Raw genomic sequence first — 18,330 nt, 5'->3', positions numbered from 1 at the left:
TGCGCGCTGTGAAATGTGTGCTGACAAATGTAAACAAACATGGATGTTTTGAAGTGCAAGACACATATCCCATCCTTCACAGCTCGTCACCACCTTGTGGTGGCTTTTGGCAGCACTTCACACCATGAAATTTCTGCAGTGGCGGGACTTAGACCCTGCTGAAGTGTCGGCTTGGACCTATTAAACCCCTACATATTGTATGAGTGGGCTTGCTTCAGTAAGACCAACTATTGTTCTTGCTCATACTTAAATACTTTTTAAACTATAAAAACTTAAAAAGTGCACATTTTAACAGAGATCTATGGAAACCAAAAGATGCCATTTTTGAACCACTGCTGTTCTTACACCTTTTAAGCTATTCACACCAATCCAACTGTAAAATGTGCAGAAAACTCAAAATTATCAAATAATTATATTACCTTTGGAAACTATCCAACTTGTTGTAACTCAAAAAACATTAGTTAACATGGTGTTAAAAACGAAACTTGACTTAAAACTGGAACTTAGCAATTAAGGAAACTAATAAGAAACAAAAAAGGAAACTAATAAGAAGGGAGGGTCATGAAGGAATCTGGATCTCAGGAATTAGTCCTGTGAGCCTCTCCTTTCTGAACCCCCATGGAACTCTCAGTCAGAACTCTCAGTACTGTGACCAACTTACGTAACAGATGGGTCGACGTATATCACATTTTTGTGCCTCTGGGAATACTCAGGGACATCTAATGTTGTCTGTGTGATGTATAACTAAGTAGAGCATTGTACGTCGGAAGCCATGTTTTGAGAACATAACATATGGGGAAATTAAACAACTGTGGCGCCCCCAGGGAGAGATATGAGCATATAAGAAGGATATTGTTGAGCTCTTGGTCAGCAAGTTTTTGGGAGCGGGGCCTTACAGTAAACAACTGTTCTATTCACCTATAGTATGTTGTTGCTCTGTCCTTGCAAGTTTTGGTGAGTGGTGTATTGTAATACTCATTTGATTTTTATATGAATGTTAACAAATGATTCATTGATTGATTGAAATTATTGATACACTGATGTCAGTCTCATGTTCCTTAATTCAAGTGAAAAATGTGATTCCTTCAATTGCTGCTGTGACGCGGATACCCCGGAGTGGACTGAACCCTTCTTCATCAGCTGAGAAACACTTGACAACGGCCAAAGGTAAGACCATTGTCTTAGAACATTTGGTTTTGTGTGTGGCTCAGTTGATCGAGAAGGTAGTACGACCCCAAGCAGGTGTTCGTTTTGAGGTCTCTTTGCCTAAAATTTCATCAGGAAATGTAATGCATGTTCAATTTGATTTAAATCTGAAGATTGACTTGGCCAGTAAAAAACCTTCCGCTTTTTGGCCCTGAAAAACTCCCTAGTTGCTATGGCAGTATGTTTGGGGTCATTGTCTTACTGTATGATGAAGTGCCATCCAATGAATTTGGAGGCATTTGCTTGTACTCGAGCAGACAAGATGTTTCTGTACATTTCAGAATACATTCGGTCACTGCTGACAGCAGTAACATCATCAATTAAGACAAGTTCGACAGTTCTTGTGACAGCTATGCATGCCCTAACATTAACATCCCTAGGCCAACATTCTGAGAACCATTCATTACTGCAACTGCCATGAGACTTTCAGAACTCTTCAATAAAAATAGCAGGAGACCAACAGTACAGATTACACAATAATGCACTCTCTTGGCAACCAATTCTACCCCACTGAAACCACTCTCAACCACTTAACCAACTCTCTACCCACTCCACTAAACTATCCAAGGTCCATCCTATCGATCTCTCTCTCTATCTCTGTGTATACTGACTGCAAATAAGGAACTTCCATTCAGATGATTCATACTATTTATACTTTTTGAGCTTTACTTGATATTCGCCTGAAATCCCATTCATTGCTATTCCTTCTGAATTGGGACATTTCAAAATGTTTCCACTTTTTCATATTTTAAGACTGACTCTACTGAAATAACTTCAATCCAGAATTTGATACTATTTAAACTTTTTTTTAAGTTGCATGAATTACTATGTTACATTTTAAAAAGGATCTCCACTTTCATCTTCTAAGCTTGACAACATTCTGATACTTTCAGCGTTAAAGTATTTTTTAATAAAAAATTTCCAAAGTCATGTTCCAGAATAGAACTAGAAAAAAACACCACCTGTGTAAGTAAGAGGCAGCTGTTCAACTTATTTGAGACAAAAATGAAATAAGGAACAGCGTTGAAAGTCTGCATTATGGGAACAGAGGTTTCACCTGGTAGCCTTTGATGCGCTCCATCTCTTTGCTAGCCAGCGGGTTGCTCTTGACGACGCACACCAGTGCCTTCACGGCCGCGTAGAGCCCCTCTACATCTGACGCCATGGCGACAAGGCCTAAGATGGCGGCCGCCCCTCCCACGTACTGCAGGTTGGTGGCCACAGGCTTGGGTACAAATGCACGCACACCTGAGGAAAGGTAGATTAAAGGGACAGAACGTAATTTGAATTATCTATGAGAGAGTTTAGTTGTGATTATCTGCAAAAGCTTGACACTCAGGTTCTATCAATGATGAGGATGAGTGTTATTGTTGCTAAATAATTGTCGGACTGACTGACCAAAGTTTCCTGACCAGACCTTACCGTCATTTCTCCCTCCCCACAATATACCTCACTAAACTCAGCCTCTGTGCTAGTCACTGAATCACAGATGAATAACTCTGATGCAGCTTCTATATTGTTTGAGGCTCTTACCCAGGTAACCAATGACTGCAGCTCCTATGGTGCGTGCCGGGCCATTGAGGTGACCAGCTGCATTGTGGATGAGCTTGACCGGTGTGGCGTTTTCATGTGAGGATACAGCCAACTGCAGAGAGAGCAAAGAAGAGGTCAAATCCAACTTCAAAAACGAAGACAAGACAAACGAAAACAAGAAGACATTCTTTCAGAGAGGAAACATAGGTGTAGAATGTTTAGGTGTAGTTATGTTCTAATAGATCGATCTCCTGTCTCAGACTGGATGGGAGAGAGAGTGATAACATTTAAGTGAATGGGCACAAGGAACTACGAATACACTAATATACAAAACCTTTTTTGTCCATGAGCTTAGTATCGGTTCTGATCTGACCCTCGCCACTCAAAGCTCATAGCTCGCTGAGGTAGGAGAAAATAACTATTGTAAATATCAGTATCAAGGCTGTGTGAGAGATATGCACATCCCTGATTTACATACCAGTGCTATCAGTAACAGAGAGCAGGAGAATTCACCTTCATGAAAAATGTGAAAAATTAGCTGGCCTCTTTTACATTCACTAAGATTTACTCTGACCCATAGATGAGTTACTCTTGCAGAACTACACAACTGCTGCACTACTGTTCTCTACAGTGATGGCCTATAGTACCACTCACCGGCTGGGAGGGAGGTGGGAGGGTTCACCTGGGAAATGACTTGACAGGCACTCATACATATGTATCTTTGAACGTGTGTGTGTGCGTAACCTTATGTGTCTTCTTGAATGTTTGTGTGTGTAGGCTAACCTGTTTGCAGATAGCCTTATGGTCTACCCGGCTAGGTTAGGCTAACCTGTTTGGCGATGGCCTTGCTGTCTTCTAGGCTACAGTAGGCTAGGCTAACCTGTTTGGCGATGGCCTTGCTGTCTTCTAGGATAGGCTAACCTGTTTGGCGATGGCCTTGCAGTCTTCTAGGCTACAGTAGGCTAGGCTAACCTGTTTGGCGATGGCCTTGCTGTCTTCTAGGATAGACTAACCTGTTTGGCGATGGCCTTGCTGTCCAGCTTGTTGTAGACCTTCCTTATCTTGGCCACAGTCAGGGAAGACACAGAGAGAGCATAGAGGCTGAAGGACACCTTCTCCTCAGGGACCAGGGCTACTGGAGATGGAAGGACAGCCTCAGCTTTGGTGTCCTTACCTTGGAGAGAGAGAGACGTAAAAAAGAATCAGCCTCTGCAGTGCAGTCAATACCATTAAGTAAATACCAACCTTGTTAAGCCTCTCACGCCATTTTAAAGGAAACAGCAAATTATAAATCAGATAATACATTTTGTTTTACATGTGATACATACAATTACATATCCTTCACCTAACCTCATTGAGACGAAATTCTTTGCAGATGGTAGCTACAAAGGGGTGGAAACCGGTTTGAAATGAGAGACGCCTCGCCACACGTAAAACCAATCAGATACCTAATGCCTTCATCGACTATTTTTTTATAGAACACACTTCTGGTACATAATTCAGTTTTTCCTTCAGGTTTTCTTCAATGTTGTAAGCATCTAGCAACAACTCTCCAAAAATAGTCCTATCAGGTCATGTTTTTGATAACGACGATAGGATGTTTTCAAAGACATATTTCTAAGGACACAGAAGATACAATATACATATGAAACATAGGGAGCATTCCATTTGTCTTAATTAATTTGTAGCAGCTCGCATCAAATTCAAGACCCTGGTGCTTGCCTACCGGGCGGCAAAGGGAACAGCCCCTCCCTACTTGCAAGCAATGGTTAGCCCCCAAATCCCTGCAAGATTACTCCGCTCGTCCACCTCAGCTGCCCGCCTGGCACCACCACCTCTACGTGGATGCAGTGGCCGTGCTACTCGGTCACGGCTGTTCACTGTCCTGGCGCCCCGCTGGTGGAATGAGCTTCCCACAACGGTCAGGACTGCAGAGTCACTTCCGATCTTCCACCGTAGATTGAAAACCCATCTCTTCAAGCTACATCTTAACAGTCCCTTACATCTTAAAAGACCGCGTCACCCTCACTACCCCCCCTATATTAACCCTAACCCCGAGACCTCTTCTCCCCTGCTACCCCCCTGTACAACAAGTTATCTCCTGCTAATAAAATATACTTATTAAATTCTTTTTTTTACTGCCAATGGCCCCTGGTGTGAGCATTGATTACTTTGTCTTATGATGACTGTTGGATAGATGATTCACTTACTTAAACAAATGTATTGTTGTACATCGCTTTGGATAAAGGCGTCTGCTAAATGCCATAAATGTAAATGTAAATGTGAATACGACACATACATAAATAACTTTTTCAGAATGTCACACTTTACACTCCCAGTCTGAGGAGAGAGTTGTCAGGGGGACTCACAGGGCAGGTAGACGGCCTGGAAGCTGCCCACGTAGTTGGGACCAAGTTCGTAGATGGGTCCTATGCTGGCGGCGGGCAGCACCTCCTCCAGGAAGTGGGTGGGGCCCAGCCGCCACACCAGGGAGGAGAGCTGGCGCTGGGCAGGTGGCGTGCCCACGTAGCTGTACACCGTACTCACTACCGGGGGGTTGGTGGACCCTGAACCTCCAGGTGCGCTGTGGACGTAGTGAAGCTGTGGGGGAAGGACAGAGAAGCGGTGGAAGGAAAGAGGTGGGGAGAGGGAGAGAGTGTTAGGTCAGAGGACTGGGCACATACACAGTGTCACACAGGAAATGAAAGCTCCTTATCAGCAGCGGTGAGGGGAAGTGGTTTGTGGGAGGAGAGATTTGTGGTCGACTGACTGTTTCACTCTCTCTTATCTCGAGGTAATCTAAGTAACGAAACCACATGTGACACAACCGCAATAGGCAATCACTGTGATGCTGTATTCACCACTAGCCTCCCTTGGCACCTTGCCGTTATAACAGATGGCTGTTTTTGTCATAGCTGTACTTACATCTACCACTGACACTACATCTACCCTTGTCTTCAGGGCACAGCCTCTCAGGTGTTAAGATCACCGAGTAGGACTAGGGGGTTAAACACAGGTGCAGCAGTATCACCCTTCACACAAGCGTAACAGCACACACAAACGCATGCACACGCACATACACTAAAAAAGCATGTAGTTTTCTTTGGCTTTCATAATGAAAGGCCTTGCAATTGCACATACTGAATAGCTTTGCATAAAACATTTTTTTTGGTTTAAAGGTAATCCCTCGGTTTTTTCTGACACACGGTACAGTATCTGCATTTCAGTGAATAAGGTTTCCTGTATCAAGGCTTGTCATAAATAAAATTACATTACAACCCCCCTTTACCATGACAGTGCTGAAATGTAGGCTGGTGTGTCTGTGCGTTTGTGTGTGTGTGTAGTACATACATGTAGGTGTGTATACTGTATGTGTTCAGGATCTGCTCCTTCCCTTACCTTGACAGTGCTGACCAGCTGGCCGTCGATATAGAGTGTGGCCATGCTGTTCTTCAGCATGCCTTTACTCATCACCAACACCAGATGGTGCCACTGGCCCTCTGCGATCAGGTCCCCACAGCGGAAGCGCGCGCAGCACGGCAGGATCTCATAGAAGGATGACTCCTCACTGAAGTCGTCCACTGAGGAAGGGGAAACATTGTGCAAATGTTACAGAAATAGAAATGTTGGCAATAGGGTTTCCGGACGGTTTGGGTGACTGATGGCTGGCTATATGTGCTGTGGTACATTTGGTGTAAGACCGTCAGAATGTGTCGCTGTGTGAATGTTTTGAACTCAATTATTTAATTGGAGGACACCCCATGGCTGAATTATGTAAAGATGTTAATCCTGGGAGGTTTAAGGGAAAGGAGGTAGCAAGAGAGAATATTCTTCAATTTGTCCTTCATTACTTCATTACCATTGCAAATCTCTCATAGGTTAAAAGAGAAGCAATACTGCATCTGCATTTTGCATGGATTTTGTGTGTGTGTAAGCATATGAACATACACAAGTGTGTGTGTGTGTGTGTGTGTGTGTGTGTGTGTGTCCCACCGTAGCTCTGCAGAAGCTCCTCTTTAGTGGATACTGTGAGAGACCGGTCCTTGGCAGACAGTACCACGGCCAGACACACGTAGTGCTGCTCTGAGGAGGTGGCCCTGCGGACCACTGTCAGCAGCCGCACAGGGTGGTTGTGGGGGGCTGTGCTGAAACGCTCCACACAGAACCAGGTGGAGTAGCTCAGGCCTGAGGGAGGGGGGAACAGACGCTCGCCTGTGGGAGAGGAGGAGGGGTGGGTGAGATTAATTTACATCCTCAGGATAGCTTAATGATGCATTTACTGTTGTAGTAAACAGCACTGTTATGGTGTTGCGGTCGTGGTATAAAAAAAAAGGTGGAGAAACTGAAAGCGGTGATGCTAAAGACGCTTGAGTATGGTAACAGGTGGGTAAATATCTATAGCATCTTTGAGAATCAGCCCTGTTACAGTCGCCATACTGTATTCCTACTTACTCCAAGCAAGGGATGTAGTGGTAAAAATGGTGGAGAAACTCAAAACACCTATGATGCTAACACTACTAGTCTGATATATCGGTGGGTATATGCTATTCATCATATAAAACTACTATATCCCTAGTCCTAGCCTCCAGGAGCTGTTCTGAAAAAAAGCTTTGCTAATACTCAGAGCCCAACCATTAGACATTCATCATTGAGGGATGTCAATGCTACTGTAACATTGTACCCAGTGTAAGAACCCATTGTCAGAACCCATTGTAAGAACCCATTGTTTCCTAAAGACAGAATGAGGAGGACATAAACAACGTAAGTTGGAGGACGTAAGACAACATAACATATTCTTTTGAATGTAACACAAAACCTATTGTTCACTCCAACGGAGGGTTATGGCAGTCCGTATCAGCAAAAAAAAAAAAAAAATGCACCCTTAACTGCTCATTTTGACTGTAAATCAACACAATGTCTTGTGTGAGATGAGGACAACAGGTCCTGAATGGGTCTGGGTTTTCAGGTCAGACATGAATGAGACCTGATGATGTCACATACTTACATGTTATGAGCTATTCTTTGATACCCTTTGGCCCAACAGAGTTCATGAATTGGACACAGCACGTATGACAACTGGATCTGAGTTTTGGTCTCCTGGGAGAATATGCGTTATTCACGTTGCGGCTCTTGTTCATTGACGGCCGTTATCATTTTCCACTAGGGTCGGAAGAGGAAGTGCTCCATTGAAACCATGTATGAGCCATGATGATGTCATGCACAATCTGTTCACTGAACTACTCTCCACTATTATGTGGTCCGAGAGTCACAGAACCAGTTACACACTGTATACAAATAATCGGATCTGGGCAGGATATACTGTGTGTATATATATATATATTGTGCGTGAAAATCCCAGTAGATCAGCAGTTTCTGAAATACTCAGACCAGCCCGTCTGGCACCAACAACCATGCCACGATCAAAGTCACTAAAATCACCTTTCTTCCCCATTCTGATGCTTGGTTTGAACTTCAGCAGGTCGTCTTGACCATGTCTACATGCCTAAATGCATTGAGTTGCTGCCATGTAATTGGCTGATTAGATATTTACGTTACCGAGCAGTTGAACAGGTGTACCTAATAAAGTGGCCGGTGAGATATATATATATATATATATATATATATATACACACATATATACATATACATATATATATGTGTAGATATAGATATATGTATGTATGTGTGTGTGTGTGTATGTATGTATGTGTATATATATATATATATATATATATATATATATATATATATATATATATATATATATACACACACACACACACAGTGGGGGAAATAATTATTTGATCCCCTGCTGATTTTGTTAGTTTGCCCGATTACAAAGAAATGAGCGGTCTATAATATTTATGGAGTTTTAGTTGAACAAATAGAGACAGAATATCAACAAAGTAGTCCAGAAAAAACACATTATATAAAGTTATAAATTAATTTGCATTTGATCGAAGGAAATAAGTATTTGATCCCCAAGCAAAACATGACTTAGTCCTTGGTGGAGAAACCCTTGCTGGCAAGCACAGAAGTCAGGTTTGCACACATCTCAGGAGGGATTTTGGTCCACTCCTCTTTACAGATCCTCTCCAAATCCTGAAGGTTTCAAGGCTTTTGCTTGGCAACTCGAAGCTTTTAGTTGAACAAATAGACAGAATATCAACAAAGAAGTCCAGAAAAAACACATTATATAAAGTTATAAATTAATTTGCATTTGATCGAAGGAAATAAGTATTTGATCCCCTACAAACCAGCAAGAATTCTGGCTCATACAAACCGGTTATATGGCCATGAGGCACACAGATTAGTCCTGTCACTTTAGGAAAAGTACTCCTAATCTCTGCTTGTTATGGGTATAAAAGACACCTGTCAATAGAATCAATCTCTTCCATTCCAACCTCTCCACCACCATGGGCAAGACCAAAGAACATTCAAAGGACATCAGGGTAAGAGTTGAAGACCTGCACAAGGCTGGAATGGGCTACAAGACCATCAGCAAGAAGCTTGGTGAGAAGGAGACAACTGTTGGTGCAATTATTAGAAAATGGAAGAAATACAAAATAACCATCAATCACCCTCGGCCTGGAGCTCCATGCAAGATCTTGCCTCGTGGGGTAAGGATGATCATGAGAAGGGTGAGGGATCAGCCCAGAACTACACGGGAGAAGCTTGGTAATGATCTCAAGGCAGCTGGGACCACAGTCACCAAGAAAACCATTGGTAACACACTACACCGTAACGGATTGAAATCCTGCAGTGCCCGCAAGGTCCCCCTGCTCAAGAAGGCACATGTACAGGCCCATCTGAAGTTTGCCAATGAACACCTAAATAATTCAGAGAAGGCTTGGGAGAAGGTGATGTGGTCAGATGAGACCAAAATTGAACTCTTTGGCATAAATTTGACTCTTCGTGTTTGGAGGGAGAGAAATGCTGAATGCTACAATCCCAAGAACACCATCCCCACCGTCAAACACGGAGGTGGAAACATTATGCTTTGGGGTTGTTTCTCTGCTAAGGGTACAGGACGACTTCACCGCATTGAGGGGCCAATGGATGGGGCCATGTACCATAAGATCTTGGACGAGAACCTCCTTCCCTCAGCCAGAGCACTGAGGATGGGTCGTGGATGACAATGACCCAAAACATACAGCCAAGGCAACAAAGGAGTGGCTCAAGAAGAAGCACACTAAGGTCATGGAGTGGCCTAGCTAGTCTCCAGACCTTAATCCTATAGAAAATTTGTGGAGGGAGCTGAAGCTTCGAGTTGCCAAGCAAAAGCCTTGAAACCTTCAGGATTTGGAGAGGATCTGTAAAGAGGAGTGGACCAAAATCCCTCCTGAGATGTGTGCAAACCTGACTTCTGTGCTTGCCAGCAAGGGTTTCTCCACCAAGGACTAAGTCATGTTTTGCTTGGGGATCAAATACTTATTTCCTTCGATCAAATGCAAATGAATTTATAACTTTATATAATGTGTTTTTTCTGGACTTCTTTGTTGATATTCTGTCTCTATTTGTTAAAATAAAAGTACCATAAAAATTATAGACCGCTCATTTCTTTGTAATCGGGCAAACTAACAAAATCAGCAGGGGATCAAATAATTATTTCCCCCATTGTATATCAGAGAGAACTTGGAGTCTCTGGGAGGGGAGGGGAAGGGGACGACGACAATGATGACGACGACGACAGCAGCATGTGAGAGGGAGACTGAGAGACAGAGAGACAGAGAGAGAGAGAGAGGCAGCAGCCCTGCAGTGCTTCATTAATACTACATAGGGAGGAGAAGGAGAGAGGGCTAAGAGTTAGGGCTCGGAGTCAGAGAGTGTAAACTGTGGCTAGAGCTGGGCAGAAGCTCCAGGGTGCTGCAGGCACAGATCTTGGATCAACTCACTTTCTCCAAATTCTGACATTACCCATTAGTGGGGGAAACACAGAGATGACCCAAGATCAGGGTTGCCTTGTAGAGTGTGGACTAAAACTGTGGACATTGAATAAAGGCTAGGGATATGGATTTGGTCAGGATTTAGACTGTGAACTGAGAAGGGGGCTACTGACACTGGGACTGAACTGTGGATGGACTGTAGACCCCTCAAAAACCACTAAGCATTTCGTAGCATTGTACCTCTACTTTTATCAGCACTAAAAACATCTGCTCTGAACAAATAGCGACTCACGACAGTCCAACTGTACTGTGCTAAACACAGTCATGGTGGCTGGACAGGACACTGACCTGCTCCCATCCCACTGACCACGGCCCCGTCGCTGACTCCTGACGTGTTGGCGTTGTTGGAGGGAGTGTTGTGAGGCGCCAGGCTGGGCAGGAACAGACAGCTATGAGGGGAAGAAGAAGAAGAACATACAGTGTCCTGCGTAAGTAATGGGACAGTAAATCATTTTTTCTTCTTTTGGCTCTATACACTTAACAATTGATATAACTGCTGACGGCAGCAGCAGGAGAATGTATTCTGAAGTGTACAGAAACATATTGTCTGCTCAAGTACAAGCAAATGCTTCCAAATTTTTTGGGTGGCGCTTCTTCATATAGTAAGACAATGACCCAAAACATTCTACCATAGCAACTAGGGACTTTTTCAAGGTCAAAAAGTGTTCTTGACTGGCCCAGTCAATCTTTAGATTTAATTCCAATTGAATATTCATTTAACTTCGTGAAGATAACATTTAAGTCAAAAAGAGCATCACCAGAGAAGATACCCAGTGTCTGGTGGGGTGAATGGTTCGCAGACTACAGGCAGTTATTGCATGCAAAGGATTGTCGACTAAGTACTAAACATGAGTGCCTAATTTGGTCATTTTATGAATCCCCATTACTTTTGGTGCCCTGAAATAGGGGGACTACGTATAAAAGGTGTTGTAAATTAAAGTGGTGAAACAAACCAATATATACACAAATACCATCAAATAAAGCTGAATTTTCTTCTCTCCACTGGGAGAAAAGTTGTCTGTAGGACCAAAAAATATGAAGATGGGTGTCAAATGTTTTAGCCCATTTCAACATAAAACAAAAACAAGCATAGCAACTTTCATGTGAATTGAACAAAGTGACCTTGTGTTTGAATTTGGCTACATGAAATACAGTGTTCATTTTGATTTGCAGTATTGCAGTATTCATTTTGACTTTGATATTGCCCAATTAGAACATTTTTCAGAAGCCGGTTCTTGCGAAATATGGCAAACGGCAGAATAATAATAATAAAAAACCCTAAAATTACAATACGATATACGCACACACACAAACGCTGACATGCACTACTCCCATAATACAACTGCAAACATGGGGCTGGTTTGGTTGAGGACAACAAATATGTGAATGCCACATAAGCCTCTCCATCTTCCCTCTGTAAGAACCCACCCCAACAGATAGCTTCCCTGTTTTCCAAACCCACTCCTCTCCTGTGGCTGTGTGTGTGTGTGTGTGTGTGTGTGTGTGTGTGTCCTAATTGGGGCTCGGGCATTAATATTTCATGTGACAGATGTGGGGAGAGCGTGTGTGCGCGCCCATGCAATCTCATGTGCATCTTTCTGTATTTTGTGGCGAACAAAAGTGGGACAGTGCTGTGCTGTCATCTGAGACGCCATGTTCTATTCTAAAACAGCTTTGGGGGAAACGGTGAGGGGATCAGAAATGCAACACACACACGCACCCGTCCAATTATCTTTTGATTAGTTGAATCAGATGCTATGGTCGTTGGCTGGGAAAAGTTAAAGCCTGTGGTTCCCCAGGACTAGAGTTGACAGTGCCACAAGAGAGAGGATCCATACAATACAAAAACATATAAAAACACATTTTTGACAAATGATATAACAATATCAATAAATGTGGATAGGCTATAGAACATGTATGCAACCAATCACCACAAGCTTCAGGGCCTATGAGTGTCATTTGAAACTCCCCAATGCGCACCCTGTCAATGAGGTAATATGCTATGGTTTACAATGGTTATTTGTCAGATGACGCGCTATGATGTTACAATGCAGAGGCGCAGAGCAGCTCACCGGGGTGGATAACAATAAGACAATGTCCAGGCAATCCCAGCAAGTCCAGGCAATCCCAGCAAGTATCTACCAACTTAAAACACACCTGCTGCTACAATCAGTCATTCTGCTCTGCGCTGCTCTTTCACTGACAAACAGCCAAATTACCTGTGATTTGGCTTGATATTGGGATCAAAGAAAATGAGAGTGATGAAGAATGGACAGACGGTGCTAATAGTGAGAGTGTTAAAGGAACAGTTCACATTTCATAATTCTCATCCTTTTCTTACATAGTAACCAGCAAATATGGTTCTCTGTTTTGCTATACTTAGAAAGAGGAAAACCTAAATAAGCAGAATGATGAAAGGATGGCAGAAGAAACGTGAAACTAGACTTGAAAGAAACATTGATATTTAGCTGACCTCTTTTTCCACTTGTTCCAGGGCTGTCAAGTTGAACTAATGGACAGCCAGTACTCAGCAGAGCAGAGTACTTTTCAACATTCATCAAAGTTGTGGCAAGCACAAAATGTACAACTGCACACATAATAATGACATATTTTTGTAGATTTCAAATGGAAAACAGTTGCCGAATGCAAACATTTGCGTCAAAAGATACTTGTTATTTATTTCACCACCATATGGATTGTCAGTGTCAACAATCCCAACAATTTGTCTTCAATGATTATTGATATCCTAAGCATCCAATTAGAATGAACTATTCCAACACACATCACAGACAATCTTTTTTTGGAAGAGAGAATTTCCTATCACACTAACAGCAGTTCTCCTGTCTTTTTCAGATTATTCATTTTCCCTGTCAAAGTGACCAATGCAATTTTTTTTCATTGTTGTCTTGACTGTTAATCTTTACTCAATTATTCATTCCTTTATTTCTTCATGCATAATAAAAATACTCAAACTGTTAGCATCAAACGGTTTTGTGTGTGCAAAATCTTTTTGTGGATCAGACCAAGACTGTTCTGTGTGTGTGTGTGTGTGTGTAAATGTCTGTGGAAAAAGGAAAGTGTGGAAGGGGGTCCCCCAGCGTAACCCAAGACGACTGCCTGGAATCCTACAAGGCACAACACACTCTCAATGGGCCTGTCAGTGGTACCCAGAAACCCTTTAGGAGGACATAACATGCAGGAAAAAAGCGCATGTGTATAGACGTCTCAACAGTAGGCTGTGAAAAACCCTCGATGCTGAGAAACATTGGCAGATGTTCCAAAGTATGCTGTATGCTAGAAGGTAAAAAAAAAAAAAAAAAAGGGACAAGCTACATTTCACTAGCTTAAAAAAACTATGCTAAACGTATTTTATATTCCAGTAGATTGTGTCTCATCTGTCCAAAATGGGATTTGCATAGTTAAAAAGGTTTTGTGTTATGCATCTGGTGTTTCTAGATAGCCAATCTGTTGGCAGCACTGTCTGACCGGTACCGTAAAACTGTGATTATAGGAGGCCTACATGTATTGGAGAGACCAGCATTTATACCCAGCTACAGTACTAAAAGGTGTTTGGAGAATCTGCGGTTAGTGGCATTTTTTCAGTACTCCCCCATAATAACCTACCCCAAGAAAAAACATGACAAAGACTACAGTAAAAATGATGATTTGAGCTTGTCTCTCACTCCAAGAAAGCCAGCAAAAATTAGGGTGTATGGATCTTTGATTAGGCTATTCAAAAAACTAAATGTAATCACTGCGACTCACCCAAAGCCTTCCAGCGAGGTATCAAACTCCACGAAGGCGGGCGTGACGGCCGAGCCGTGCAGGCGGATGTCGTGGGGCGTAGTCATGGAGACCAAGCACTTGACCCGGGTGAGGGGCACAGTGCTGCCCTCCGCAGAGCGCACCAGGCTGCGGCTGATGCGGTACTGGCCGTTGTCCTCTCCTGCCATGGTGAACACGCTGTCCGGCCCGAAGCCCTCCATGGACATGGTCATGCTGTCTGTTTGGGCAGACAGGAGAGGAGAGGAATAACATGGTTTGGTGTGAGAGATTTGATTATGCTTTATATTACAGTCCAGTATTACAGACCTGGTATTTTCTTTTTTCTTCAGGGGGATTCAAGAAAACAGACACCATTATGTACCATTTGGTGCCAATTGGAGTTAAATGCTTTGAATTAGCCTTAATACCAGAATGTACCTATTCTTACCACATGGTTTCTTAAAAAAAATAGCTGGGAAATACCAGTTGAAAAGGACTATAAGATGAAGCACTAACAAAAGCTTTATTCTTTGAGTATCTTGAATAGTACCACCACCAATATGTTCCATCCCAGCAAGTATCTACCACAATTATCACAGCGTTAGATAGGTTGAAGTAAGGTGTCCACCATAAGGCTTTAACCAATTGTAAACGAATTTGGTGGAGACATTTCATTTAGTCATGTGCTTGTGTGTGGGAACAGAACTTTTTACCACTTTTTTACTATTTACCTGTGTTTACATGTCTGACACAATGACAGTGCTGTTTGATCTTTGATCTTCCATTTGGGAGTGGTTATCAATGTCTCCCTCTCTCAGCCCAGAACACTTATTGACAGTTGAATGGGCATGCCTGGTGGACATCGTGCCTCGCCTGTTGGTAAATGCCATTGTATTGTATTGCTGGACTGCTTGATTGTTGGGTAATGTATTTAAGTAAAAACCATTATTTTAGCTTTGGTTTAGGCCTGCGGGCATCTCCTGCACGCTGTGAACTTTGCCACCCTACTATGTAAACATGTAAAGTAATGATAACGAAAGCGTTATGATGTTCCTCTGTGAATTCAGCGTTTTAGCAGTATTTCTTGCGCATTTTGACATGAAGAAATGCGAGTCAGGTTTTGATAATGCAACCCAGCGTTATGCTATTCAAAAATCCTGGTAAGAACCATGTCATGTGTGTCCTTGACACACATAGCTTTAGACTTATGTTTAAACTTTAATTCATTTACAACAGTTTGTTTATTTTGTATGTTTCTTTGAACGATTAAATTGGTTGTTTTGGTGTAATACGCAATTCTCATTCTTCCTATTTGCCTCAATGTAATATGCAAACAGTTCTGTTAAAACAGCATGACATTCTCATGACCAGGTTTAATGTTTATGTGCATAGTTGACAACACATAGAATCATCAACATCAGGTATTGTACAATGCATAAACTCCTCACTATTTCTTGGAACTTATGCATGGTCATAGCAAATTGCGATTCTTACTCTAAATCTAGGATCAGGGATGAGTGAATCATTATCAATCACGATTAATCATTTTATGTCTTTTGGAATCAGATATAATGTAATGTTAACTTGCGTTAGTAGGTCATGTGACCTCTAGCATGTAGAGTCCGATTTATCATGTCCATAACCGTATGAAGTTTATTAGGGGATATATGTACAATTCTTTATCCCTATCCCGTCCAGTCTCTGTTTGTCAAGTCTTTACATCACTCCTCATCAAGTCATGGCAGATCTGTCATCATACGTAGTAGGTCCTATAGGACGCAACTTTAAAGCATTCAAACTGCAGCGTAAATGAGGCAATTTGTCTAATGCAAGTTAACTACAGTGTTCACACTACAACCATAACTAGAAAAACAGGATGTACTATGACAATATATCGTTGAGATTTTTTTATGCGTCTTCAACGATAAAACATTGCATTCCACCAAAGGTTGCATGCGCGCATAGAGGCTGTTTCAATTTGGAAAGCAGGTAAGCTTTGAGTTTGTTTTATAAATAGGGAGACTAAAGAGAAGAATGATTTATAAGACAGGCAATCAAGCCTCCTAGAAATAATGCACAATAACTTGTAATGCTTTCTGCCTCTCTGATGAGTCACATACACAGTTTGACCTTGCCAACTGTCAAAAGTTGATTAGTGGGTGATTATATATATATATATATATATATATATATATATATATATATATATATATATATATATATATATATATATATACAGTGGGGGAAATAATTATTTGATCCCCTGCTGATTTTGTTAGTTTGCCCGATTACAAAGAAATGAGCGGTCTATAATTTTTATGGTACTTTTAGTTGAACAAATAGAGACAGAATATCAACAAAGAAGTCCAGAAAAAACACATTATATAAAGTTATAAATTCATTTGCATTTGTTCGAAGGAAATAAGTATTTGATCCCCTACAAACCAGCAAGAATTCTGGCTCATACAGACCGGTTATATGCCCATGAGGCACACAGATTAGTCCTGTCACATTAGGAAAAGTACTCCTAATCTCTGCTTGTTATGGGTATAAAAGACACCTGTCAATAGAATCAATCTCTTCCATTCCAACCTCTCCACCACCATGGGCAAGACCAAAGAACATTCAAAGGACATCAGGGTAAGAGTTGTAGACCTGCACAAGGCTGGAATGGGCTACAAGACCATCAGCAAGAAGCTTGGTGAGAAGGAGATAACTGTTGGTGCAATTATTAGAAAATGGAAGAAATACAAAATAACCATCAATCGCCCTCGGCCTGGAGCTCCATGCAAGATCTTGCCTCGTGGGGTAAGGATGATCATGAGAAGGGTGAGGGATCAGCCCAGAACTACACGGGAGGAGCTTGGTAATGATCTCAAGGCAGCTGGGACCACAGTCACCAAGAAAACCATTGGTAACACACTACACCGTAATGGATTGAAATCCTGCAGTGCCCGCAAGGTCCCCCTGCTCAAGAAGGCACATGTACAGGCCCATCTGAAGTTTGCCAATGAACACCTAAATGATTCAGAGAAGGCTTGGGAGAAGGTGATGTGGTCAGATGAGACCAAAATTGAACTCTTTGGCATAAATTTGACTCTTCGTGTTTGGAGGGAGAGAAATGCTGAATGCTACAATCCCAAGAACACCATCCCCACCGTCAAACACGGAGGTGGAAACATTATGCTTTGGGGTTGTTTCTCTGCTAAGGGTGCAGGACGACTTCACTGCATTGAGGGGCCAATGGACGGGGCCATGTACCGTAAGATCTTGGACGAGAACCTCCTTCCCTCAGCCAGAGCACTGAGGATGGGTCGTGGATGGGTCTTCCAGCATGACAATGACCCAAAACATACGGCCAAGGCAACAAAGGAGTGGCTCAAGAAGAAGCACACTAAGGTCATGGAGTGGCCTAGCTAGTCTCCAGACCTTAATCCTATAGAAAATTTGTGGAGGGTGCTGAAGCTTCGAGTTGCCAAGCAAAAGCCTTGAAAACCTTCAGGATTTGGAGAGGATCTGTAAAGAGGAGTGGACCAAAATCCCTCCTGAGATGTGTACAAACCTGGTGACCAACTATAAGAAACGTCTGACTTCTGTGCTTGCCAGCAAGGGTTTCTCCACCAAGTACTAAGTCATGTTTTGCTTGGGGATCAAATACTTATTTCCTTCGATCAAATGCAAATTAATTTATAATTTTATATCATGTGTTTTTTCTGGACTTCTTTGTTGATATTCTGTCTCTATTTGTTCAACTAAAAGTACCATAAAAATTATAGGCCGCTCATTTCTTTGTGATCGGGCAAACTAACAAAATCAGCAGGGGATCAAATAATTATTTCCCCCACTGTATATAGTCTGAGTGTATATTTTCAGTCCAATT

At 42.2% G+C, this 18,330-nt stretch overlaps 1 protein-coding gene across 1 annotated transcript in view; it reads right to left on the bottom strand.

The window, feature by feature from the left end:
* Window positions 1–18,330, bottom strand: part of wdfy3 (WD repeat and FYVE domain containing 3) — a 116,525-nt gene that overhangs the window by 47,513 nt on the left and 50,682 nt on the right. Inside the window, exons 16-23 of the mRNA XM_083674199.1 lie at window positions 14,451–14,688; window positions 10,974–11,074; window positions 6,733–6,951; window positions 6,139–6,320; window positions 5,109–5,340; window positions 3,753–3,913; window positions 2,740–2,851; window positions 2,264–2,454 (exon numbers count right to left, since the gene is read on the bottom strand). Of these exons, the coding sequence (XP_083530325.1) occupies window positions 2,264–2,454; window positions 2,740–2,851; window positions 3,753–3,913; window positions 5,109–5,340; window positions 6,139–6,320; window positions 6,733–6,951; window positions 10,974–11,074; window positions 14,451–14,688 (1,436 nt within the window). The remainder of the gene's footprint in view (window positions 1–2,263; window positions 2,455–2,739; window positions 2,852–3,752; window positions 3,914–5,108; window positions 5,341–6,138; window positions 6,321–6,732; window positions 6,952–10,973; window positions 11,075–14,450; window positions 14,689–18,330) is intronic.

This window comes from Argentina silus (genome assembly GCF_951799395.1).
Source record: "Argentina silus genome assembly, chromosome: 7".
Classification (NCBI taxonomy): domain Eukaryota; kingdom Metazoa; phylum Chordata; class Actinopteri; order Argentiniformes; family Argentinidae; genus Argentina; species Argentina silus.
Note: the sequence above shows the minus strand (reverse complement) of the source record. Positions and strands in the feature narration are given on the sequence as shown.